General features: G+C 33.7%; 3 protein-coding genes and 1 long non-coding RNA gene across 6 annotated transcripts in view; 3 read left to right on the top strand and 1 right to left on the bottom strand.

Annotated features, from left to right (window-relative positions):
• The window catches only part of LOC105322193 (mucin-5AC), a 56,512-nt gene extending 53,257 nt beyond the window's left edge, over positions 1-3,255 (top strand). For both annotated transcript variants that reach the window (XM_066076504.1, XM_066076503.1), the window contains exons 15-19: positions 342-484; positions 1,395-1,452; positions 1,580-1,633; positions 2,221-2,319; positions 2,540-3,255. In XM_066076504.1, the coding sequence (XP_065932576.1) occupies positions 342-484; positions 1,395-1,452; positions 1,580-1,633; positions 2,221-2,306 (341 nt within the window). In that variant the 3' untranslated portion in view covers positions 2,307-2,319; positions 2,540-3,255. The remainder of the gene's footprint in view (positions 1-341; positions 485-1,394; positions 1,453-1,579; positions 1,634-2,220; positions 2,320-2,539) is intronic.
• A 29-nt stretch (positions 3,256-3,284) lies between these two features.
• LOC105322192 (L-proline trans-4-hydroxylase) lies at positions 3,285-8,069 on the bottom strand. Of its 2 annotated transcripts, none has more exons than XM_011420759.4 (10): positions 7,933-8,069; positions 7,260-7,317; positions 6,511-6,589; positions 5,182-5,263; positions 4,934-5,047; positions 4,724-4,815; positions 4,463-4,553; positions 4,201-4,330; positions 3,813-3,964; positions 3,285-3,681 (listed from the first exon to the last, which is right to left on the bottom strand). In XM_011420759.4, the coding sequence occupies exons 2-10, from the start codon at positions 7,273-7,275 to the stop codon at positions 3,568-3,570; spliced, it is 870 nt and encodes a 289-aa protein (XP_011419061.3). In that variant the 5' UTR covers positions 7,276-7,317; positions 7,933-8,069; the 3' UTR covers positions 3,285-3,567. The 2 variants fall into 2 exon arrangements, with proteins under 2 accessions (XP_011419061.3, XP_011419060.3); XM_011420758.4 differs by lacking the exon at positions 7,933-8,069 and adding an exon at positions 7,696-7,838.
• A 689-nt stretch (positions 8,070-8,758) lies between these two features.
• Positions 8,759-10,042, top strand: LOC105322191 (uncharacterized). The gene is made up of 2 exons (XR_010711119.1): positions 8,759-9,239; positions 9,653-10,042. It is a non-coding gene; the product is annotated as an uncharacterized lncRNA (long non-coding RNA).
• Positions 10,043-13,904: 3,862 nt separating this feature from the next.
• Positions 13,905-22,627, top strand: LOC105322194 (uncharacterized). Its single transcript, XM_066076505.1, has 6 exons — positions 13,905-15,278; positions 15,947-16,233; positions 18,510-18,750; positions 18,877-18,978; positions 19,602-19,682; positions 20,903-22,627. The coding sequence occupies exons 1-6, from the start codon at positions 14,048-14,050 to the stop codon at positions 21,142-21,144; spliced, it is 2,184 nt and encodes a 727-aa protein (XP_065932577.1). The 5' UTR covers positions 13,905-14,047; the 3' UTR covers positions 21,145-22,627.
• Positions 22,628-22,671: the final 44 nt, after the last annotated feature.

Below are 22,671 nucleotides of genomic sequence, written 5' to 3' on the forward strand. Positions count from 1 at the left end.
AATTAAAAAAATTAAATTAAAAAAAAACACCCAGATAATTGAACAACTTACAGTTTTTTAATAATGATTTAGAAGAGAATATATAAAGTAGGATTAATTAGATATCATTCGAAAGAAGGCACGAGAAAGGTTTGGTCCGTAGATTAACAGAAGAATCTAGCGAGTACTTGTAAACGATGAGCCAAATGTCTGATATACTGTTTTAGAAAAAAAACTAAAAGACAAAAGATATGGCATCTATCTATCTATCTATCTATCTATCTATCTATCTATCTATCTATCTATCTATCTATAATTAAGCAATTTTTCTTCAAAAGATTGTATATGTTTTATACTTACAGCAAATCCAACCAGCACAGATGGACACTTACCTTGTCCTGTTTGTACTAATAATATATGTGACCATTCGAATACAATTTCATGTGAAGTTTGTCAAATTACTTTTAATCATCAGCCACAACCACAAAACGCAAAATGCTTGAATGTAAGTAAACATTATTTTTTATTTTACCATTGAATTGAATGAATTGAACATATTTTATTGAATAAATCAAAAGGATAAGACACAAGTTCTAAAACTTAGATAGTCCTCTCCTAGTAATGAAATTTTATAAATATTGCCATACATTAAATATATTGAAATATTGAATACACATAAATATACATGGATAAACATAATATACATGAATAAACAATCTACTGCATATATAATATCACCTTATAAATTCAAACATTTTTTGAAAAACGACCACATTCACTCAAAAAAATTTGTACTGTCTTGAAAATTTCAGTGTTTTGTATATTTGTCAACGAATCATCCCCCCATAATAATAAATGTGCATCTATAATGTGTACGTAACTTAATGTCAATAGCTTATTCATTAGAGAATTCCGAGCTCTTGTATACTTTTTACAGACAAAAAACAAATGGTATGCATCTTCTGATAAACCACACGAACAGTTTGGACTGGCTATTAAGTTACAGCGGAATAAGTCAGAATTTAAAATACAGTTGTGTCTCAAACGTGTATGTGTTATGTTTAAAAATCTTTTTCCAAATGAAAGATGTTTCTCTGGCTTTACCGTATCATTGTATAAACATTTTTTGAATATTTTAATAGAGGTTGCCTCCTTTGTATTAAGACTTAGGGCATTCCATCTTCTGACAGTATCAGGAATAAATGATTTATTAAATAGTTCTAATCTAAATTTTGGAACAGAATAATCAAGAGAGTTTCTAGTTGTGTACCTTGAAACACTGCCTCTTGTATATGGTACAATGTTTTGTATGTAAGTAGGTATACCATTACAAATATCGCGATAAGGCATTAAACGTTTGATATCTAATGATAGTTTTTTGGTTGTTTTTTTTTTTGGGAAATTCCTTTGTTAAGAGGGGACAGTGTTTTGAAGACGATAGTAACCTTTGCTGCACTGATTTGGCATGTGCAGGTAAAAAATTCTTTTACATTTATTCCACTGTAGATATACTAAAAAGGAGAAAACAACAAACTTACAAATAAAAATAACCTGTTCGATATTACATCTCAACTAATAATAATGATATTTTACATTCCAGAAATCATCTTAAAACATCTTGACGCAGTCACAAATTACCCATTAATCCAACCAGGTCTCTTATATTTCCTTTCTCTATCGCTTTATTTGTATTATGCTTCCTGCCGGTGTTACATGCAAACGATTGGTGTATGTCAAAATTGCATTGATATTAACACTCCTGAAAGGTATTAACTTGAAATTTACTTCTTACAAGGATATATTGTCTAAAAATTGCAAAAGATAGCCGATATCAAATGTAAGAAATAGATGTACATAGTTAAATAACAACAATATCAAGGTTCGAAAAACCATCCAATCATTGATCATTTTTTAATTTAAATTTGAATTCAAATAATAGTTGAGAGGAAATTAAACCATTGAGAAATTCGGATAATTGCCCCAGAAGTAATATTACAAAATACAGTGTTCCTATCTTTAGAGTTGTATTATTGCAAATGTAACATAAAATTGTCACCGATCAATTTTTTTTTGGGATAACAGCCTCGTCATTTTGTAACAAGAGAGAGCGAGCGAGTGTGATGCATGCATGGTATGCATGGTCTTATGTATCTATGTATTTTTGCATGAATTTATGTTTAAGGAACAACTTTATTTGTAATATGCAGTAAAAAAATCAACATTTTGTTTTTCTGTTGGCAGAGATACATGCATCAATCAAGAGAAAAACACCAGAGGAAAGTAACACTGGGGACCTCCTTCGGGAAAATGGAGAAAAGAAGAATTAAGCGCTAACAAGAAGTAAGTAAATTATTTAAGATTTGTTTTGAATTCTTTAATTTACATATCTTCAATTTATATTACTTATCTTATTAATCTTAATAATATATATAGTTTAACAATGCAATATGAAATTTCCATGACTCTTAATTCTCTGTCCTGTAAAAACAGAGAAGCAGATCATAATAATATAGTGTTACAACTAGAATTGAATTATTAAATAAAATATTTTTTTTTCTAGATACAGGAAACAGAGAAATAAAGTATATCAATCTAATTAACTCCAAAGAAATAAACTATCGAGCACAAATTAATGTAGTTTCTCTATTAATCTGTTTAACACATGTGGACACTTTCAATAACAATTCTTGTGAACTAGTGAGTGTATACAAGGGGTCGTTTGTTGCTTGTACAGAAGGAGCGTACTGCATGAACGACGTTGTTCACGAACAAGGCAACGTTAAAACTTTTAAAAGGTTTGGTTTCAGACCTATTTAATCTTAAATTTATATATAGATGAATATCATACAGATGCAAAGAAACTAGTTCTCATGAAAATTGCGAGTAACATTCATGTTGGAAGACACAGAAAAAAAAGTTACTTCTTAAGTTTGGTTGTGAAAAGTGCTGCTTAGTTTATTTTTTTAAATTACAATGTTTATTTTTAATTCAAAATAGTTATCCAATAAAATATGTAAACAATACAGGGGCATTATTTTGAAACAAAGCGAATTTTCAAAAATATTTTTGTGAAACATTTGTACAACATGATGTGTAAATGAGACAGTGTGTAGGAACTTGTAGATGGCACAGACGTCTGACCAGGACTACTGCATCAATTATAGCAATGTAATGGTCATCCGTGACTACCCCTGCCACTACTGCTAGACAACAGATTGGACTAAATTAATCACCGATCCATCATCTCGGACATCCAAGCATAAATTGTCGTTGCCGTTCCTTCATCAAAAAATCAAACTCTAATATACTGCTTAATGTATTTCATTAATTATCCAATTTTTAGAAATTAGTATACAAAATCGACTGGCAGTTCTTAGTTCTTCAATTTTTGAAATTACAGTTACGATATAATTTCAGTATTTTTAAGTATAAGTACATAAAATAGTTTATTTCTCGGTGCATTCTGATTATTTGTGCGATAATTAAACCTTCATGAATTAAAAGTTTCTTTTTTTTGTTAAGATATACTGCATTTAAACAGTTTAGTATTTTGTCTCTTAGTTTCTTCATTTCTGGTAAAACAAACGGCTAATGTACAATCTGAATGTGTGACGTCAGGCTGGCGTTACGGTTAGGGTGAATGAATTCCTTCCCGCTCATATCGGTGAAATTGGTACACTCTTTTATTGCAGAATTAGGAACCTAATGAAATTTAAATTAATAATTTAAAAAATGACATTCATCACAAAAATATTGTGATTCAAGTTTAAATTTAGAACCAATAATGATGAAATAGTTGCAAAGGTCATACAAGGTATAAGACTTTTACCTACCTTAACAAGGGGAGTATAACGCGGATGATGGTGATCTATGACGGGGTCATTGCTAGCTTTGTTGTACGTACAAATATACACCCATCTACGCATGTTGCTATTATTGTCAGAACTGTGGTGCAATAAATTGCAATGGAAAAATAAGGCATCACCTGAAATATTATACTCAATGCCTTAATCTGTATTTTTTGACTTTTCATTGCCAAAACCTTTTTACACAATAGACAACAAAACAAAATAAACAAAACCTTGTACAACGATAATAATTTTATTCACTTGGACTCAATTAAACAGGTTTCCTAGATTTTTTTGCTTTAATATTAAATTAACTTTCAGAATATGGCGATTTCTTAACTAAATCGTATTTATCTAGACGACAATCACCCACCCGGATTCATTTCGACGAACTTGTGGGGACAGGTTTTCTTGACCTCTTCCACTCGTTGCAAATCTGCCTCTGCCTGTTTAAGGACAGGATGATGGTCAATCCTACCACACTTATGCGAACCCTCGAGAATCTGCAATTGTTGTTTGATATATTCACTGTTTAGGTATCCTATTTTTAAAACTGTTCATGACTGAGATTTTAGCATCAGCAATATGTTATCATGTTAGAATAGTGCATAGTTATGAAAATGGAATTTACTAACTTGCAAGCAGCCGTTTTCCTTTTTACACGGGTCCAATGGAATGAAAACTGTCATCATATCAGGAAAGAGGCACCCGTTATTATACCAGTACCTAGGGAGAGGGCAAATTAAGATTTTATAGCTTGTGCCCAATCCATTTGTAACAATTTATAATAATTAAATCTCTTCGAATCAAAACCTGTCCCTAAAGACGCTAATAAGGATTTGTTTATATTGAACAGCTAGGTGAACATTAATTTTGTGATCGTTGTATGAGTTTACCCATAGTCCTGGTGCCATAAATGCCGAGCTCCTTTCTGTGCACCTTTAAGTATCATCTTTCCATGGTAATGGTACACTTCTCCTCCCAACAGCTAAACGTTTGAAAGAAAAGTAACCATAAATGTCTATAAAATTATTTACGTTTTTAACTTAATTTCTATATATTGTCAATGAAATACCAAGCGTGTTTTAAGCAACAATTACATGTACCTGTTCACACGTCCCCGCTACCTTTTCACTGCGAGCAACCATTCCTGTGACGTCACTACCGGGGTGTGACCAAATTATCCTCTGCGTCTTTTTATCTTTATTGACCTCCTCAAACTATTACATGTAATTACAATTTACAATGCACAGAATTTGAAGAAAAAAAATGAATGTCATTTAACAAAAAATAACATAATTGGAATTTATTGTCATTAAAATAACGATGGTTACGGCTTGTCAACATCACATACTTCATAATTTTCTTTCATCATTGCATCACTGCTCTGTAACACAGTCAATACTTTGTTGATTTCTTCTTTGTCCAACAGACCCCTGTAGGTGAATTTTTTAAATTACTGGCATATAACAGAATATGATATCTTTTTTGGTTGTTTGTTTGTTTGTTTTTGTTGTTGTTTGGTTTTTTGGTTTTTTTGTTTGTTTGTTTTTGTTTTTTGTTTTGGGGGGGGGGGGGTATTTCACATTTTCAACAAATAAACAACATTGATTTTATTACTGTGTACTGTGTACAATTTTATCTCTAGAAATGATATCGTTTAAAATTTGATTCTTATGTACATGTTAAGTAGTATACTGTGTAACATAGTGTTTATCATTTAGAATATAAAGTTTAAAGATGCATTATGCATAGCAAAATGTTAGGTAATTTGTAAAAGTAGTATTTAACATGTTTATTTGTTATAATTGACAGCTAACTTGTTGAACCCCTAGCTCATTTATTTCCCTATCAGAGAAGCAAGTTTAAGTGCACTTAAAATGAAGAAAATAAGAAAACGTAGCAACAAATATCTATATTGTTACGCCCCATTTAAAAAAAAAATGAAAATATAACGTTTTTATCAAATAGCAATGGTTTTTCATTTCATGTAATGATTTTGAATTTTTTTTATTTATTGTTAGGCCATTATCATTCACCGAAATGTCTCCGAATTTTTCCGTTTTCACGATTACGACAAAGAGCACACGGCGGGTGAGATCGGTCAACAGAGGATGCTCTCTCCTCCATGGCACCTGGTCTTACATCTTATTTTTGTAGATGCCGTATTTGCTCTGCTCCTGTTTTATATTTTTCTTTTGGACTTTTGAATACTGTTCGTTATCACCAAATTTTATTGATACAGCATACGATTCAGATAGAAACAAAATAAAAAAAAATTGATATAATTATACATTTTTCTTATTGAACTTTGTTTGGAGTTGACTGGGACAGAAAACACAACCAATTTTCCATGTGGTTATATTAAAATAATTTAGTACAATAAAAGAAGATAAATCTTTTTAAAAGGAGTCTTATGTAAATATCATAATGATTTCAAACAATTTCGGTCTTTTCTTTAAGCAGGATTTATACATTAATATTTTGAACGTTGGAAAAGCGAAGTGCAAATGAATGCCCTTTTTAGTATCAGTTGCTTACACATAAATATCCATCGTGTAATTTGTATTGAGTGGACTTTGTGTATGTCGCATTGGACGGTGTTTATATTTATTCAAACAATGCATTGTCACGTTTAGAAAACGACTTTGCATTGTTAAATTTAATAATGAGAGAATCTTGCCTGACAAGAATATATCCATATTCCTCAAAGTCCTTTATGGCTTTTTCTGGAAGCTTGAAATTATCTGTGAACTCATACTCTGGAAAAAAAGAGTTAATTATGGTTTATACAGTTACTCTCCTGATAATAAACATATTATAAGTGTCATTAGTTTACAATAACATATGCATTAAACTTTACACATACCTTTGTTATTGTGTTGCAAGCGTGAGAAACACCTGATCTTTATATGTCGTTGATATAAATGTTATCGTATTTTATTTGTTTTAAGTACTTTACAAAGTATATGTGTATGTTTTTATTATTTTTCTTTCAAAAGTTTTATTTTTTTTTTCTTACAGCCGGAATAAAAATAGTAGTTAATTTGATTTTCTGGCGCAAACATGATGACATGTTTGTTTAAATATCGAACGTTTGTTTCCCGAATCAGAAAAGTAAATTGTTCATTTGTTTTTTCATGTACTTGTAAATAACCTCAATTTCTTTGAAAACACAATCTCTTGCATTAGGATAGTACAAGTGTATCAACCTGCACACTGTAAGTGGTAGTAGTTGAAATAAAATGTGTTAAACGTTGTATTTTTAACTTTTTTTTATCACCATCTGCTACTACTTTCATGTAGATAAAAATATAACATTGGTTCTAGTAATCCATAACGAAAGGTAACAATTTATAGACACTGCAGGTACTATATCTACCAGTGCTTTTTACTCAGATGACATACAGGAGTAAAATTTTGGTCACTCACCTGCGTGATCTTGCATCGTGCGCTTTATCCTGGATCTATATCAGTAAGTCTCGCTGCACTAAAATCATAGCAAACAAATCACATTAGTTTAACTATTAACTAGTTTGGATTAGAGTTGACCCCCCCCCCCCCCCCTTTCTACCCACAAGTATCCCATATATGAGACTGTTAAAACATCTTCGCTAGCCAAGGGTATTTGGTCCACTCTGCTCCCCTAAACCGAAAACCCTTGGCTAGCGAAGATGCTGTTACAAAGGCAATCCTATTCATAGTTCATTCGAAAGCAATTTGAGACCATCTACTTCATTGTCAAATGAGACTATATATGTGCACCATGTATACATTTATATACTTAATATAATATCATGCTTGAAATCTATTTTAGTTATCGGAGTAAGTAAAACATAGTAAACATTACATAATTGTGAAGTCTTACCTATTTGACAGTCTGATATAAACAAATGATTTATCAGTCTGATGTTAGTTTTATATTGAGTTGTTTTAGCACCGACGTAAATAAACAGATCAGCTGACTTTTATTGGCAATGTTCCGAGTAACTACATATACCGATTACAGCTCTATATAAAAAGAGTGTTTGTCTCTTGACATTCTTGCGATTTTTCATACAGAGTTGTAAAGAGCAAAAATAAACAAGAACAAAGCACAGCTTACCTTCCGCGATCAGGTTTGTTTACATTATACACTGTACGGGTAATGACCTAGATAATACAAGCCACGTGATTAACGATTATCGTAGTATTTATGGACCGGATTGGGTATAATTTTGCAGCACTAAATCTGTCGTTTCGCTTTGCTTTTCTTAAAAAGATAAGTTGTACAATAAACGTAAACAAAATTTTATTAAAAAATGCATTTATTTTCTACAGAGCTAATGCCCGGCATAAATGACTCTTTTGAAGAAAGATCTGAATGTCAAAGTCCGAATCTCAATAATATTGTCTAAATTTAATCGTAAAGCGGACACGTAACATCGGATGCTTGGAGTTTCCTTAAAAAATTACAACTTCTGACCAGACTTCAAACATTTTAGACACTCCTAAGGAAATGATTGTTACCCAGTGCAGGATCATAACACCTATCCTACAAGAAAACATATCTTCCTAGGAAGCGCCATTTTGTATAGGTTGTTTTATATTTCTCTGGATAAATATCAAACCTAAAATAAAAATTGTGAGACGTTCATAGTCAAAATCTACATGTACCTTTTAGACACACTCATTTTTGGAAACAACACCATAGACGAAATGTGACGTATGAAATGGATAATTTATCCAGCACAAAATGTTTTATTCAAGTACATGTTTATGATTTAGTCTATTCGTGATATGTAGATTTATGGTACACATCAGAAATAGAACCATTTCAATAAGAGCATGGACTTTGGTAGCTGTGTCAAACAGCAATGTGACGTAGGCATGTCTATTACAGTGTCGGCCACTCAGCCTGGCTCTCTGAAATCAACCAGATTTACATGGCTTATGAGATAAAACTACGCAATCGGTTTATATATATTTCGCTTGAAACTTTGTCATTTTTAACTTGTTTATTGACGCAAGAATTAGATAGCTACGCCCTACACTGAAAGTCCAAGGTCTTGTTAAAATGGTTCTATATCTCTAGCTGTTAAGTATTTCTATAAAACAATCATCATGATGATATTTAATTTGTATACTTTGCATCTTCCATGTTACGGTAAAATAAATTGATGACATATTATTCATTGCAAATGGGCAAGTACATTAAATTTTTGAAGAGCATATGATGGTAATTGTGTATAATAATGGTTGTGACATTTGGCTTTGACAACTAGAGCGAGTATAAATATACATAATGCGTGTTCTTATTTTTACAGTCTAACTTTACTTCACAGAATACAAGAGCCGTAAGAACAGACATCATGTATCTACAATGTACGGTGGTCTATTTCTTGGTTTGTGTGGTGGCATTTTCTGGCGCTGGTAAGATTTTTTTAAACATTAAGAACCAAAAACAAAACACATTATCATAGTGCAACAAAAGTTTAATACAGATACATATATTCTTGCTTTGGAATTCGAATCCAATAAAGTTTAAAAAAGAGAATAATATCACACGGCATCTGATATTAAGAGAATCAACTTTGATCAGTAAATGCACTTGAGAATACAAAAAATTATAAAACTAGTAAATTGTCATTTAATGTTTGCCATTATTTGTCATACCCACAAACCATTTTAAGAGTACTCCATTTTTCCCCGAAAGATATTTCATTCAGATTGGGTTTTTTTGGTATCCCATCCCATAATTCTTTTTAAAGAATATGATTCTACCAAATTAAACATGAATTGTGATAAAATATTCATTAATTTTTATTATTGTATCGTCATGGTAGAGATTCTAATTCGTGGGATGGAGACCGCTAGAGTTGGATCACAGGCCCGTCTGCAGTGCATAGCCCGAGACTACGACAACCAACCAAGAAAGATAAGTTGGTTCCACAACGGGCGCCTCGTTCTGAAATCTAGCAGAAACACCATCACGGAGCTATTCAATGAAAATAAAAACGGCTACACTTTGAGCGAGCTTCAGATTCCCGAGGTACGAAAAGGGGATGCCGGGAGATACGTGTGTAAAACGGACAAGAAGCACCAAGCTAGTCTTTATCTCACTGTTAACTGACACAAAAGCAATAAACAATGAAATCTGATTATTGGTGGGTGCATGTTTTCTATAAATGTATTTTGAATCAACTTTGTAATATAATAAAATCCTATGCACGTAAGTTTGTAATTTCATTGAAAACTAAATTGTTTTTAATGATATTCTCGAGATTTTTTTTATAGAATACGATGGATTATATAACATATCTCCATAATTTTATAAAGTTTACACGAATATTTTGACATATTGTGACTTGTCATATGAAAAAAATACCAGTCCTGGAACAACATATTTTTTTTTCTAGGACAGACAATAACTAATCCTGCCATATATAAGCATCAACCAATAATGTAATTCACTGAAGATTATAAATAATGGCTCGATAAATGTACAAACAGCTGTCCATAAGTGCAATTACAACAATTGGTTATAACACGTTCAGCTGTTCCAATTGTAGTTGTCCATTATTACATATTGACCTACATAACAGACGAGGGAGGATTTGTTTGCTCTGAAAATCTGATTTCTTGACTCTCAATTATTTGGTGCGAAAGGCGAATAGAGCCAGATTAAAAAGTTATCTCGTAATTATGAGAAAAGATATCTCGTAATTATGAAAAAAAAGATATCTCGTCATTACGAGAAAAGATATATCGTTATAAGGAAAAAGCAACCTCTGGCAGTGTAGATTCAAGTTTGATCAAATCATGATCCCAGGGGGTAGGGTGAGACCACATTGGAAGGTCGAATTTTTACATAAGAAAAACTTTGTAATTTATTCTAAAAAAATCAAATGATATAATATATCGTATGGTATTACATTTACTTATATGCAAGCATTTTGACATATTGTTGATTCTTAATTGTTGTGACGTGGGCCCCTGGGCAATTATTGGGCTCCACAAGAGGTTAAAAGTTTGATGTAGTTTTACATATTATATAAATAGTTGTTTAAGATCGTTTTGAGAACTGCAATGCTCAATATTTGAAATGAAATCATCTTGTTACAAAAGGGGCTAAGGGTTTTACATATGAATATCTCGAGAAATATTTGAAAATCTTTTAATTCAGGATCTCTTCTACTACATTGTCCAGATTTTTTGCATATGACCCAATAACGCTGATTTTATAATAGCTTTTGTTGCTCAGGTGAGCGATGTGGTACATATTCCTCTTGTTATTGATGTGTTAGAAAATCCATCATTTTTGCTTTAAGGATTACCGAGTCCTTTTAAGGCCCTGTCACACCAAGCTGCGTTCGCCCGGCGTGTTCACGGCATTGTAAAATTCATGGAATCGCCGTAGGATCGAGAGGAAAATTCAGAAAAAATGTACAATTAAAAGTATCCGCCGAGCGCTCATGACGTGCTAGGAGTTTTTACCGCGCGTCAAAGGCGTGCTCTGCGCGCTGACTGCGCTCACAAGACGTTCTTTACTTCTTGGTAGGTTAATATTGATTAGTACAATTGTATGGGAAACAAACAAAAATTTACAACTAGTCAATATATTATTAAAAAATTGTTTTGATTTTATGAAAAGGTACATTGTAATTGAAACATAGTTACTTCTAAACAATTTGTGAAGGACTAGGATTAAACTCTTAGCAGCCAGGTCTACAAAAAAGATCCGTTATTAGTTGTTAGAAAACAGAGAAAAAATGTAAAGACATCAGAACCAAATGGCATGAATTCCATCTACGTTCATTGATAGGTCTTGGAATATTAGCAAATACTACTTTTTACATAGTCATCTACATCCATTTTGATAACTATTACATCGCTTGCTATTGTACAACAGCCATTTTTCGAGTTTTCGTGGTCTCGATGACAACGCAGTAGAAACGCCGTGGGAGCGCGGTATAAACGCAGAAGAAACGTCACGAGAGCGCGATGAACGCAGCAACAGCTCTTTGGGGTCGCTGTGTGAACGCAGCCAAATGGAAAACAACTTGTTCAAACGCTGTGGATGCGCAGTGAGAGCGCAACAGAGACGCGGTGAGATCCCAAAGGACTCCGTGAGGTCTCCGTGCAAGCGCAATTGACTTATCACTGCGTCTACACTGCGATTAGCTGCGTTCCTTGAGCGCGCCGACGGAGCTCTCGTGGCGCTGTTGGAGATCTTACGGCGCTGTCACGGCGACCTCACTACGCTTCTACGGCGTGTTTATCAGAACGCCGAGCCACGATGCATACTTTGTGCATGTTCAAAGTGCGCGCCGTCGCATGGCGTTCTTAAATGTGCAAGGCGACCCCACCGCGACGGACGAAGATGCCGTTGCGTTGTTACGGCGCTGTAGGAGACTCTACTGCGTTTACCTTGGCGTTTTACATTATTTAAGGACGCAGCGGGATCGCCGTGAGGACGCAGCTCCGGTGTGACAGGGGTTTTACCTATGGGTCATCTACTAAAATAACATTACTACACATTGGTTTAAACATAACGCACCGGTATATGAACATTATTTATTATAATAGATATTTTAAAAATTGAGTTAAAAGTTTTGCAATTAAATAGGCAATTTAAAAAAAAATTCTTTCAGTTTGCAATTAAGAAATGTAAAATAAAAAGAATAGAATCTGACAGAAAACTAAAGCATGAAGATCGTAGATCGCATAGAAATGTTATGTACATTCGTTGGCGTGCTTAAAGTTACATAGACACGACATGAGCTCAAAATGTTTTGATTTAATTCTTTCATTTTTAATGTCTAGAATGGTTAATATGGGTATCCGTAATGCTTCGTCGAAATTTGAATGTCACATATTGAGTTACAAATTCTTTGTTTCGTGATTATATATATATATATATATATATATATATATATATATATATATATATATATATATATATATATATATATATATATATATATATATATATATATATATATATAAAAAGGTGCGGATCGAGATTTTAAACAGATTGATGCCCTAGTTGAGTGATAGGATTAAAATGAGGAGAAAGTAAGGGAAAGTCACAGGGAAAGGTCTACTATGCAGTAGCTATAATATAGCCCAAAGAAAAAGAAGGCCCTTCTATGGGTGGTTTAGGCAGAAGACAAAATTAATATTTTATTATTCTATTATAATCGTATTTGTCAATTCAGTTGAGATCAAGTCGTACAGTTCATCTCGTAAGTTAAATACTTATTATGTGCTCTTAAATCCTGGTAAACCCTACATTACTATTACTGTTGAATATAACCTGAAGCACATTTGCAGCTCTGTTCTGCTGCTACCTTGATAAAGAAAAACTATGGCTTGTGTGAAGAGCTTTTATTAAAAATGCCAGATGAAGTTATACTGAATATAAGAATGAAAATGTGAGACTGCATACATTTAGTAAATTATCAACAATGCAGCAGAAGGTGGGGCCCAAAAAATAACCCACACCTTTTACAAAAGGAAGTTATCCATACCAATCAAACAAAAATAATAATAATACAATGTATTTAGTAAGGAGGATAGAAGGGGTGGAGGTGGGCAAAACTTCCGATGCAAGCTAATTTGGAGCCAAAATTGAAATATTTAGGATCAGGCTAATAGCCTGAAAATGCTCTTACCGGTATGAGTATAAAAACCCCAAAAGACCCTTTAAATCCTCATACTGTACAAATATGACTAATTAAATGTAACATAGTTGAAAACTATATAATACCTAAACTATAAGTATTTAGATCACATAAATTCCTTTATATACATGTACATAAATACACTTATGCTAAAAAAAGGAACTAGTGTCGTTGCATTCAATGTATGCATACCTATTAGCCAATGACTGAACAGTTAACCATTAGTAGACCCCGCCTTCATCAAATCGGAGTTCATCAAGTTCTACCCAAAGTCCAAGCTCTTGTAAAAACGATTCTAATGATTCAAACTGCACAAACATCAACTATTTTATACATAAAAATTTTAAAATTTTGATCTCAAATCGTGTCTAGGTCCCTTAAAAGGAACGTCTCGTCAATGGTCTTTATAATGTGAATTTAAAGTCTGTTCAAATTCAAATCGAAACCTACAGCTGTATAAATAATTGGTTTTCGAATGAGACCAGGAAGTGTTGATATGCTTGTAGAAGAAATGTACTCTGTCAAGATTTGATTTTTACGAAAAAGCTCCGAAGGATGGATATTTATTTCAGTATATCGTTGGTCATTATAACGTATCTGAATTTGGCATATGGGAATCTATGTGATCCTAGCAATGGACCTGAAGGAACATACGACTGTGTACACATTCCCAAGTATGACAGCTACCAATGGGCTGTTTGTTTGTCCAGTCAAACCTTGAGAAAACACACGTCTAGATCTTTTGGATGCAAAGGGTCATCCTACTGTTGGTTATCATGTACCAAGAGTATATACCCAACGTCCCTGTTCGGATATGTTGCGAAGGAATGCAGATGCGATCCAATCGAAAATGAAAAAAGAAAACGATCATTGCAAGGAAATATCCAAAATGTTAAAGTCAAGGTGCCACCTGAATGCTACATTCCGTCTTTTACTAGTAATTGTGATTGGTATTCTCATTGCTTAGAGGCACATTCGTCATGCGAACAAACCGAATTTCATTATGCGGTTTCGTACGGAAAAGCGATTTGCTCTATCTTTGTCGATACTTTCAATTCGTTTTCAGAAGAAGGAAAGAAGTGGATTACATCATCGCAAAAATGTATAGCTAATAAATTGAAATCAATTTTGATGCCAAATGACAAATCAGATTGCAGAAATCTTCGCGAACGTGCATACCTAGCACATACCAAATGCTACTTATATCTTAGTAGACCTCGATTTTGTAGCCTGCAACATACAGACCAAATGAAAATCTACTGGAGCATAAAACAAGTATACCAGAATTCTTTTAGTGAGCACTTTGATGATGCAATGGCAAAATTTAGATCTTGTCTTCGTAACGATGTTTACAATGAGCAAAAGGAATACATATTTTATGTTAAAAAAGATATCGATGCAACCCCAAAGGCAATTGAAAAAGAGTTTGCTTCATCTTTGGCAGACCACTTTGCATTTTCATCGCAAGGATTAGACTGGGATGTGGATGTTCAAATGTCTAATCGCATGAGAACAAAACGAGAAATCGATTTTTACAGTGAAAAGAGGTACCAACCTGTTGGTATCTTTGTCAGTCAACAGAGGGTAAAACTAGTGACGCGTTTAAAGAGGACCCCAAACCAGCATCACCTAGAAATAACGACAGAAAGTGAATATAACGAAACGTTTTTGAAATCTTTTGATGGAGACATTATTGATGCTTTGAAAAAAGATAGATTACAAATTTTGGACATCGCTCAATCAGACCGTAAATGGCAGAGCTATGCTTTTTTGATCGCCACCGGAGGTAAGGTTATGCGTCTTGCTTATACTTATATTGACAGTATATGGTACAACCGTTGGGCTGAGTTTGGATCTAGAATACATTCTAATAAAAACTCTCGCTTCATCGCTTTCGTCACATAGTTTTAGTAGGTTTTGTCTATAAATTATAAAATGGTACTTACAAAAGTATATTTAAACGGGGTTTTAATGAATATTTAGATATAGAAAATGAAGAAAAATTATAGATTTATATATGTAAATATTCAGCTGTTCTTTTCTGTCAAAGATTACATGCATGTTCATCGATTTATGCAATTTTCTATAACATTTATTTTATATCACACTTTTAAATAATCTTTACCCTTATGTTTTAGCGGAATATAGTTGTAAAATTTCAAATTTAAGTTACAAAAGTTTGTCCCGTTTACAACAAGGGGCTACATACATGTACACACGTATGGGCACACGCATTGTCAATCAATTTATTGAAAATATAGAAAAATAAGAATATTTTTTACCAACCTGAGTTCTGCAGTACGAAGTAAAGGTTCATTTTTCAAGCACATTTATAAATATTATCGAACTCATATTAATGAAATACATGTAATCATCTCGTTATGACGACTGGGTATCTCTTTATAACAAGTAGGTATCTTATTAAATCGATTCAATGCCATTATTTTATTTCAGAAATATTCCTCGTCTGCATGCACTTGCCGGTCGCTGTTCCGCTATGCTACTCATCTGTACTTGTATTCCATCTCATGAGTAGGGTTCTTCCAGATACCCCAGAAGAAGTGGATCCAAAATTCTTCCTTCACACCAGAGATCAAACGGATATTGCTCTAAGGTTTACAGATGTGTCATCTCTGTCGTCTTTCAATCATTCTAAGAGAACTTTCATAATAGTTCACGGGTTTCGCTCTAGTGGTGACGCAGAATGGGTGAAAGAAATGACGTCAAGCCTTTTGAATAAGGTACTTATACTATCTGTTTCATTCTTTCATGTAGTTAACCTGTTTCATGGTACACATAGGCGTCGGAACCGCGGGGGCTAGGCTTAGCCCCCCTTTTTTTTCTAAGTAAGACCTAACCTTTAGGCACATAGCAGAATAGAGGGTTCAGGCCCCCCCCCCCCCCCCCCCCACACACACACACTTTTTTTCGCAGGAAATATAATTGTTCGGTAATGTACGTTTGAAAGATTGAGAAGTTGGAGTCAAAGGCATACTAGCTCCCCATTCCCCCCCCCCCCTCCCCCCACCCCCCCCCCCCCCCCCATGGATTAGGAATTTCGTTATTTTTGGAGAAAAAAAGAAAATTTGGTAGGTAAGATTTTTTTTTACTCGAACTAAAGGTATATCCCCCCCCCCCTTATAAGTTTCCGTACGAAATAGAGTTAATATTACTTGGTAGATGTAAATATATTGTCAATAGTCAACATTCCTTAATTGGGAATTTTGGATAATAGGACATACACCTTTCATTCATGAATTAACATTCTTATCGATAACGAATCATGAGACACGAATTTTGTTTGTTTTGTAAAGAAACATATCCACATAATTACATAGAAAAAAGGGACTAAAAATATCTTTGTACTATTTCAAAATATATTCCTATTAAAAACTAACGGTTTAAAAAGGCTGGATGGTCAACAACTTACTAGTAGTCATAAGATCTACCTTAAATTTCTAATGGTCGAAAATTGGTCATTAGATCTACCTTCAGCCTAGTGGTCGACAAATTATTCGTAAGATCTACATGTACTTTAAATTTCTATTGGTAGACAAATTAGTCATAAGATCTACCTGAAATTTTTATTGGTCGACAAATAAGCCATTAGTATAACTTAAATTTCTAGTGGTCTACAAATTAGTCATAAGATCTATATTCAATTTAGAGTAGTCGACAAATTAGTCATAAGATCTATCTTCAATTTAGAGTAGTCGACAAATTATGGGGGGAATAAAGATTTTTTGTTTTGGAAGTATAGGATTCCTCCCACCTCCCCCACGGATTAGGATTTTCATGATTTTGGGGATAAGGTTTTTTTTAGCTCACCTGAGCTGAAAGCTCAAGTGAGCTATTCTGATCACATTTTGTCTGTCTGTCTGTCCGTCTGTCTTTCTGTCCGTCTGTAAACTTTTCACATTTTCAACATCTTCTCAAAAACCACTGCCCAAATTTCAACCAAACTTGGCACAAAGCATTCTTAGCCTGAGGGGATTCAAAGTTGTGAAAATTAAGGACCACGGCCTTTGCAAAGGGAGATAATTAGGAATTTATGAAAATTTTCGAGAAATTCTCAAAAATCTTCTTCTTATGAACCATAAGACCAGGAAAGCTGACACTTGTGTGAAAGCATCCTCAGGTAGTGTAAATTCATAGTTGTGAAAATCATGACCCCGGGGGTAGGGTGGGGCCACAATTGGGGATCGAATTTTTACATAGGAATATATATAGTAAATCTTAAAAAATCTTTTTCTCAGAAACTAATCAGCCAGGAAAGCTGAAACTTGTGTGAAAGCATCCTCAGGTAGCGTAGATTCAAAGTTGTGAAAATCATGACCCCCAGGGATAGGGTGGGGCCACAATGGGGGGGGGGGTCAAAGTTTAACAAAGGAATATATAGGGTAAATCTTTAAAAATCTTCTTCTCAGAAACTAATCAGCCAGATGATTCTTTATAATTGTTAAGACTTTGGCCCCAGGACAATTCTTTGGCCTCACGAAAAGGTTTAGAGTTTGATGTACGTTTAAATCCCATATATAAACTATTGTTAAGGATCTTTTTGAGAACTGCAATACTCAACATATGATATGACTATAAAATCATCCTGTTAGAAAAGGGACTAATGATTATAAACATAAGAATATCCAGGGGAAAAATGGATTTTATTTATACAGGATCTACATGTATTGTACATTGTCCAGATAGTTTGTATTATGACTCCATTAAGCTGATTATATTATACATATTGTTCCTCAGGTGAGCGATATGGCCCATGGGCCTCTAGTTCTATCAATACTTCTGAGGATCAGTTTAGCCGCCCCCCCCCCCCCCCACTTTCAATTTGCTTCCGACGCCAGTGGTACACCTTACGTAGGCTATGCCTGTTGTCCAATCCTATTGAATTTATTCAATGTTTAAATTAATTACACCTTCTCAATACAATGCACTAATGTTCATGGCTGAGTATTGCAAAATAATGTTAGCATCCAATCTGATTCAAACTTTTATTTACAACTAGACTGATGCGAACGTCATTGTCGTCGATTGGAAGAAAGGTGCAAAGTACTTATTACGCTATCATCAGGCCGCAGCAAACACCGAAGTAGTAGGGGCCCTTCTGGCGCTAATGGTGGTGAATTTAGAACATCATCAAGGAGCCACTGAAACCTACATTCACATTATAGGACATAGCCTTGGGGCCCATGTAGCAGGTTTTGCGGGGAAATCACACAAGAAAACAAGATATCAAAGAATAACGGGTATTATTTCTAAATTGACAATCATTATGATTTTTAATTATTCTATTGCTATTCTTTAAATTTCTCTGGCTCTATTCTTTGTCACTATGACTATACTTATAAACCGTATTTATTTATTTTTTATAGGTTTAGATCCCGCTGGTCCTTTTTTCAACAAACAAAAAGATAACGCGAGATTAGCCGAGACCGATGCTCATTTGGTGGATGTGATTCATACAGATGGAGGAGGTTTGGTTTAGTTTTAATATTTTTGCATTTGTGTGAGAGAGAGAGAGAGAGAGAGAGAGAGAGAGAGAGAGAGAGAGAGAGAGAGAGAGAGAGAGAGAGAGAGAGAGAGAGAGCGAGCATTGGCTCATACATGTAACATGTATTTAGGAAATGTACAGAAACACGTGAAAACGAAAGATTACTGAACTATAGCTGCAATAACAATCTGTTTCTGTATATCTAAAGTTTTTTGAAGAGGGTAACATATTCAATATGGGAGGGGGGAATGTACTTTTGACTTCAATTCAACTTTTTTTTCATTATTTTCAATTTGATTTCTTTATATGGTACATAAAAGTGGGGTGGGGGGTGCTACGTGCTTGTACTTGCAGTATTACTATTGCGGCTTAAAAATACTGTTAAAATAAATGTAAACGATGAGAATTAATTTTGCTTTATATATTAGTTGTTCACAAAAAGATAGTACATGTATTAGTTTGTTCACCGGACCAGTACATAATTATACATATCTTTCTTGAGCGATTTGAAGAAATTTAAGTAAAAGTAATAATGTAGATAAGAAGAAAAAAACTGAATATAGTAATAAGATAATTAACAATAATCATGGTGTTATTTAATTGTAGGGTTTGGATATCTAAAACCCTTGGGCCATCTGGATTTTTATCCCAATGGCGGCAAGATTCAACCTGGATGTCTTTTTTCATGTAAGATTTAAGTACGTACAAAACAAATGAAAGAAGTTTGACCTATTTTTATTTATAGAATTTTAAAGTTTATGGTTGTATTGTCCTTTAAAGAACTTCAGATTGATTGTCATGTGCAGGATACCTCAATTGTTGTGAAGGCCAGTGTGGTTAAATATTTTGGAGCATTTTTGTCTGCAAAGTTGAAGCGATTGAATTGTTACCCCCGCAAAACGCTTATTGATTTTTTGGGCCGACTTCAAATTCCAAATGTTTCTATAAGCAGTGCTAATTATTATTTGGAACAACATGTTTGATTTTAACCTTTATTTGGCGAACATTGGCCGTGGGATTGTTGACATTTCCAATCGCTAATGATAAATCGCCGCGTAATGATAGAATTGTATCATTATAATTAGGCGTCACAAATGCACAGCAGCCCTTTCTACACTCTGAACCACTAATGATACAGGTTTTTTTTTTATCATTAAGCATTGCAGTCGCACCCTTTAATGATACAAAAGTGTGTAAAATGGAAGACAACACTTTGGCAAGACTAATCCTCAGAAATCTTGACAAGAAAAAGAAAACAATTTTTTCCCAAAATCATGAAAATCCTATATAGCTAATCCGTGTGTGTGTGTGTGTGGGGGGGGGGGGGGGGTTTAGTTTCAAAAAAATGTTTACCTACCAAAAATATCTTTCCCAAATGTCATGAAATTCCTTATCGGGGGGGGGGGGGGGGGGGGGGGGCTAGTATATCTATGACTCCAACTTCTCAATATTTCCATCTTTTCAAGGTAAAAGGAACAATTATCTTTGCTGCGAGAAAAAGGGGGGGGGGGGGGGGCTGAACCCTCTCTGATGCTATGTACCTAATGCTTAGGTCTAACTTTGCAAAAAAATGTGGGGGGGGGGGGGGGGGGCTAAGCCCCCCTAGCCCCCCCCCCCCCCCCGTTCCGACGCCTATGTAGCTATAAAACATACATATAGATTATAGATAGGTGAAATGCTTATACATGAATATGTGTCGTGTTTAGATAGACAGACAAACTAGCAGACAGACATTTCAACCTTGTATTCATTTAAACTACAAGAAACAAAAGTAATTAATTTAAAAGGACTTCCTAAATTACGACGTATCGTGTAGAAATGGGAAGGGGGCGTAAAAAATATACAGTGTCGGTTTCATCTGTTAGTGCATTTTACATTAATTTGAATTAGGTGTATTGTGTTTTCAGTTGATTTTACGTGTAGCCACTCTCGGGTTCAGGTGTATTTTACTGCTTCGATCATCTCTGACCGCATCTTTGGCGCCAAAAAATGCGAGTCATTGAATCAGTGTAAAACAGGAAGAGGATTAGACTTGGAGGGAGAAGAAGATAACAAGATGGGATTCTATACAGATGTCACGAAGAAAAGGGAGGTTAACACTATGTACTATCTAAAAACCGATATAAGAGATCTTGATGATGTTCCTTGATTAATGGATATAAATGATGCATGTTGTGATTTCCTCTGTTGTTTTCTTTGATGTATATTTCCAGTTAATTATTAAGATGAAATTCTTAACATGAATCTTTAAGCAAATTAACGTTTAAAATGTAAATAGTCAAACACATTCTTCACAATTATATTTTATGATGAAACATCTTTGCTCACCAATGCAATGATGAAACTTACAAATTCTACGGCATTTTGTTTTGATAGATACAATAACGCTACTTCGAAAATGTTCACTTTTAAAATTTTCCAAAAGATGTCCATTTTGTTAATCTTTGCACAATTTACATCCAATGTTTGTTAAGTTCTACATTATTAATTTTCAATTTGATTTTCCTTCAGTTAGTGAGTGTATCATTTTTTCTTAATTCTTGTTTTTTGATTTTTTGATTTATGAAAATGAAAATTCATTTATATTGTAATAATATACTATTATACAGAGCAGTAATATCAAGGGGGAAAAAAACATTAAATTTCTTTTTAATAATTGCTTTAATAGTGAAATCATATTGCACTGTCATAAATTATTACAGTACATAAAAACAAAATAAATTAACAACTCTTTTCATAAACGTGTTTAACAGTCAATAATATATTAAATGAACATAACACCAAAATAATAATTCATATACATTGTAATGACATAGGACTTAGCCCTCTTAGGGTTGAGATAAATTCTGTACACAGATTTACAAACACAAATAGACACTCATTATTCCATTGCTGAATGAGATCCAGACTGTATCCAGTATCATGCCAGTAAACCAAATTTTATTAGCGAGAGTCTTGCCGTCGCGAATATTCCTCGCCGCGAACCAATCCTTTTTCTATAATTTCTATAACAATACAGGCCTGGATAATGCTTGGTCGCGAACATTAGTCTTCGCGAACCAGTTTATCTCCAGTTAATCGCGAAATAAAGTCGCCGCAAATAAAAATTGGTTTACAGTATATAAAGTGCATTTATAATTTTGAGCTCGCATATGAATTAGAAAAAAATCTGAAATTTAAAATTAAACAAAGCACAATGTTATAGACATATTTCTTATATCTACGAGTATTCTTATTTATTTTTTTCTTAATTCTAACATAACTAATATATCAGATTTGGTTTAGTGTCTCAAGGACTGTATTTTTTACCAAATTGTTCATTTTTTTTGTTACTTGAAAAATCTAGATCATTTCAAATTGATGGTTTGAATAATAATACACATGTACTTGTTGTTTTCACCCCTGAGTCAGATAATTGTTTAACAGAGGATGAAACTAAACAAAACATCTCTCATTTTGTAGACTTTGTCCCTATAAATAAAGCTGTTAACTCTTTTATTGAGAGTATAACAATGTACATTCAAGCGTTATCTTGGATAAATAAAGGAATCATCGTTTTTTTGGAATCATTTTAACATCTTGAATAGTTTGTTATCATATTTATCTGAATAAAAAGTTACATTAAGTAGATATTTCCAGTCTTTGATTTTGAATTTGTTGGTTTTCTTCTGACACG

Source organism: Magallana gigas, chromosome 2, assembly GCF_963853765.1.
Source record: "Magallana gigas chromosome 2, xbMagGiga1.1, whole genome shotgun sequence".
Taxonomy (NCBI): Eukaryota; Metazoa; Mollusca; class Bivalvia; order Ostreida; family Ostreidae; genus Magallana; species Magallana gigas.

Bases quoted from the DNA above. Each gene is read 5' to 3' on its own strand.
- LOC105322192 (XM_011420759.4), bottom strand. The intron at 3,965-4,200 runs GTGGGTGATTGT...ATAATATTTCAG, and splicing joins GTTCGTCGAAATGAATCCGG to GTGATGCCTTATTTTTCCAT. The intron at 3,682-3,812 runs GTAGGTAAAAGT...AAATTTCATTAG, and splicing joins GTTATACTCCCCTTGTTAAG to GTTCCTAATTCTGCAATAAA.
- LOC105322194 (XM_066076505.1), top strand. From the start codon at position 14,048: ATGGATATTTATTTCAGTATATCGTTGGTCATTATAACGTATCTGAAT. The intron at 18,751-18,876 runs GTATTATTTCTA...TATTTTTTATAG, and splicing joins AAGATATCAAAGAATAACGG to GTTTAGATCCCGCTGGTCCT. The intron at 19,683-20,902 runs GTAAGATTTAAG...TTGTGTTTTCAG, and splicing joins ACCTGGATGTCTTTTTTCAT to TTGATTTTACGTGTAGCCAC.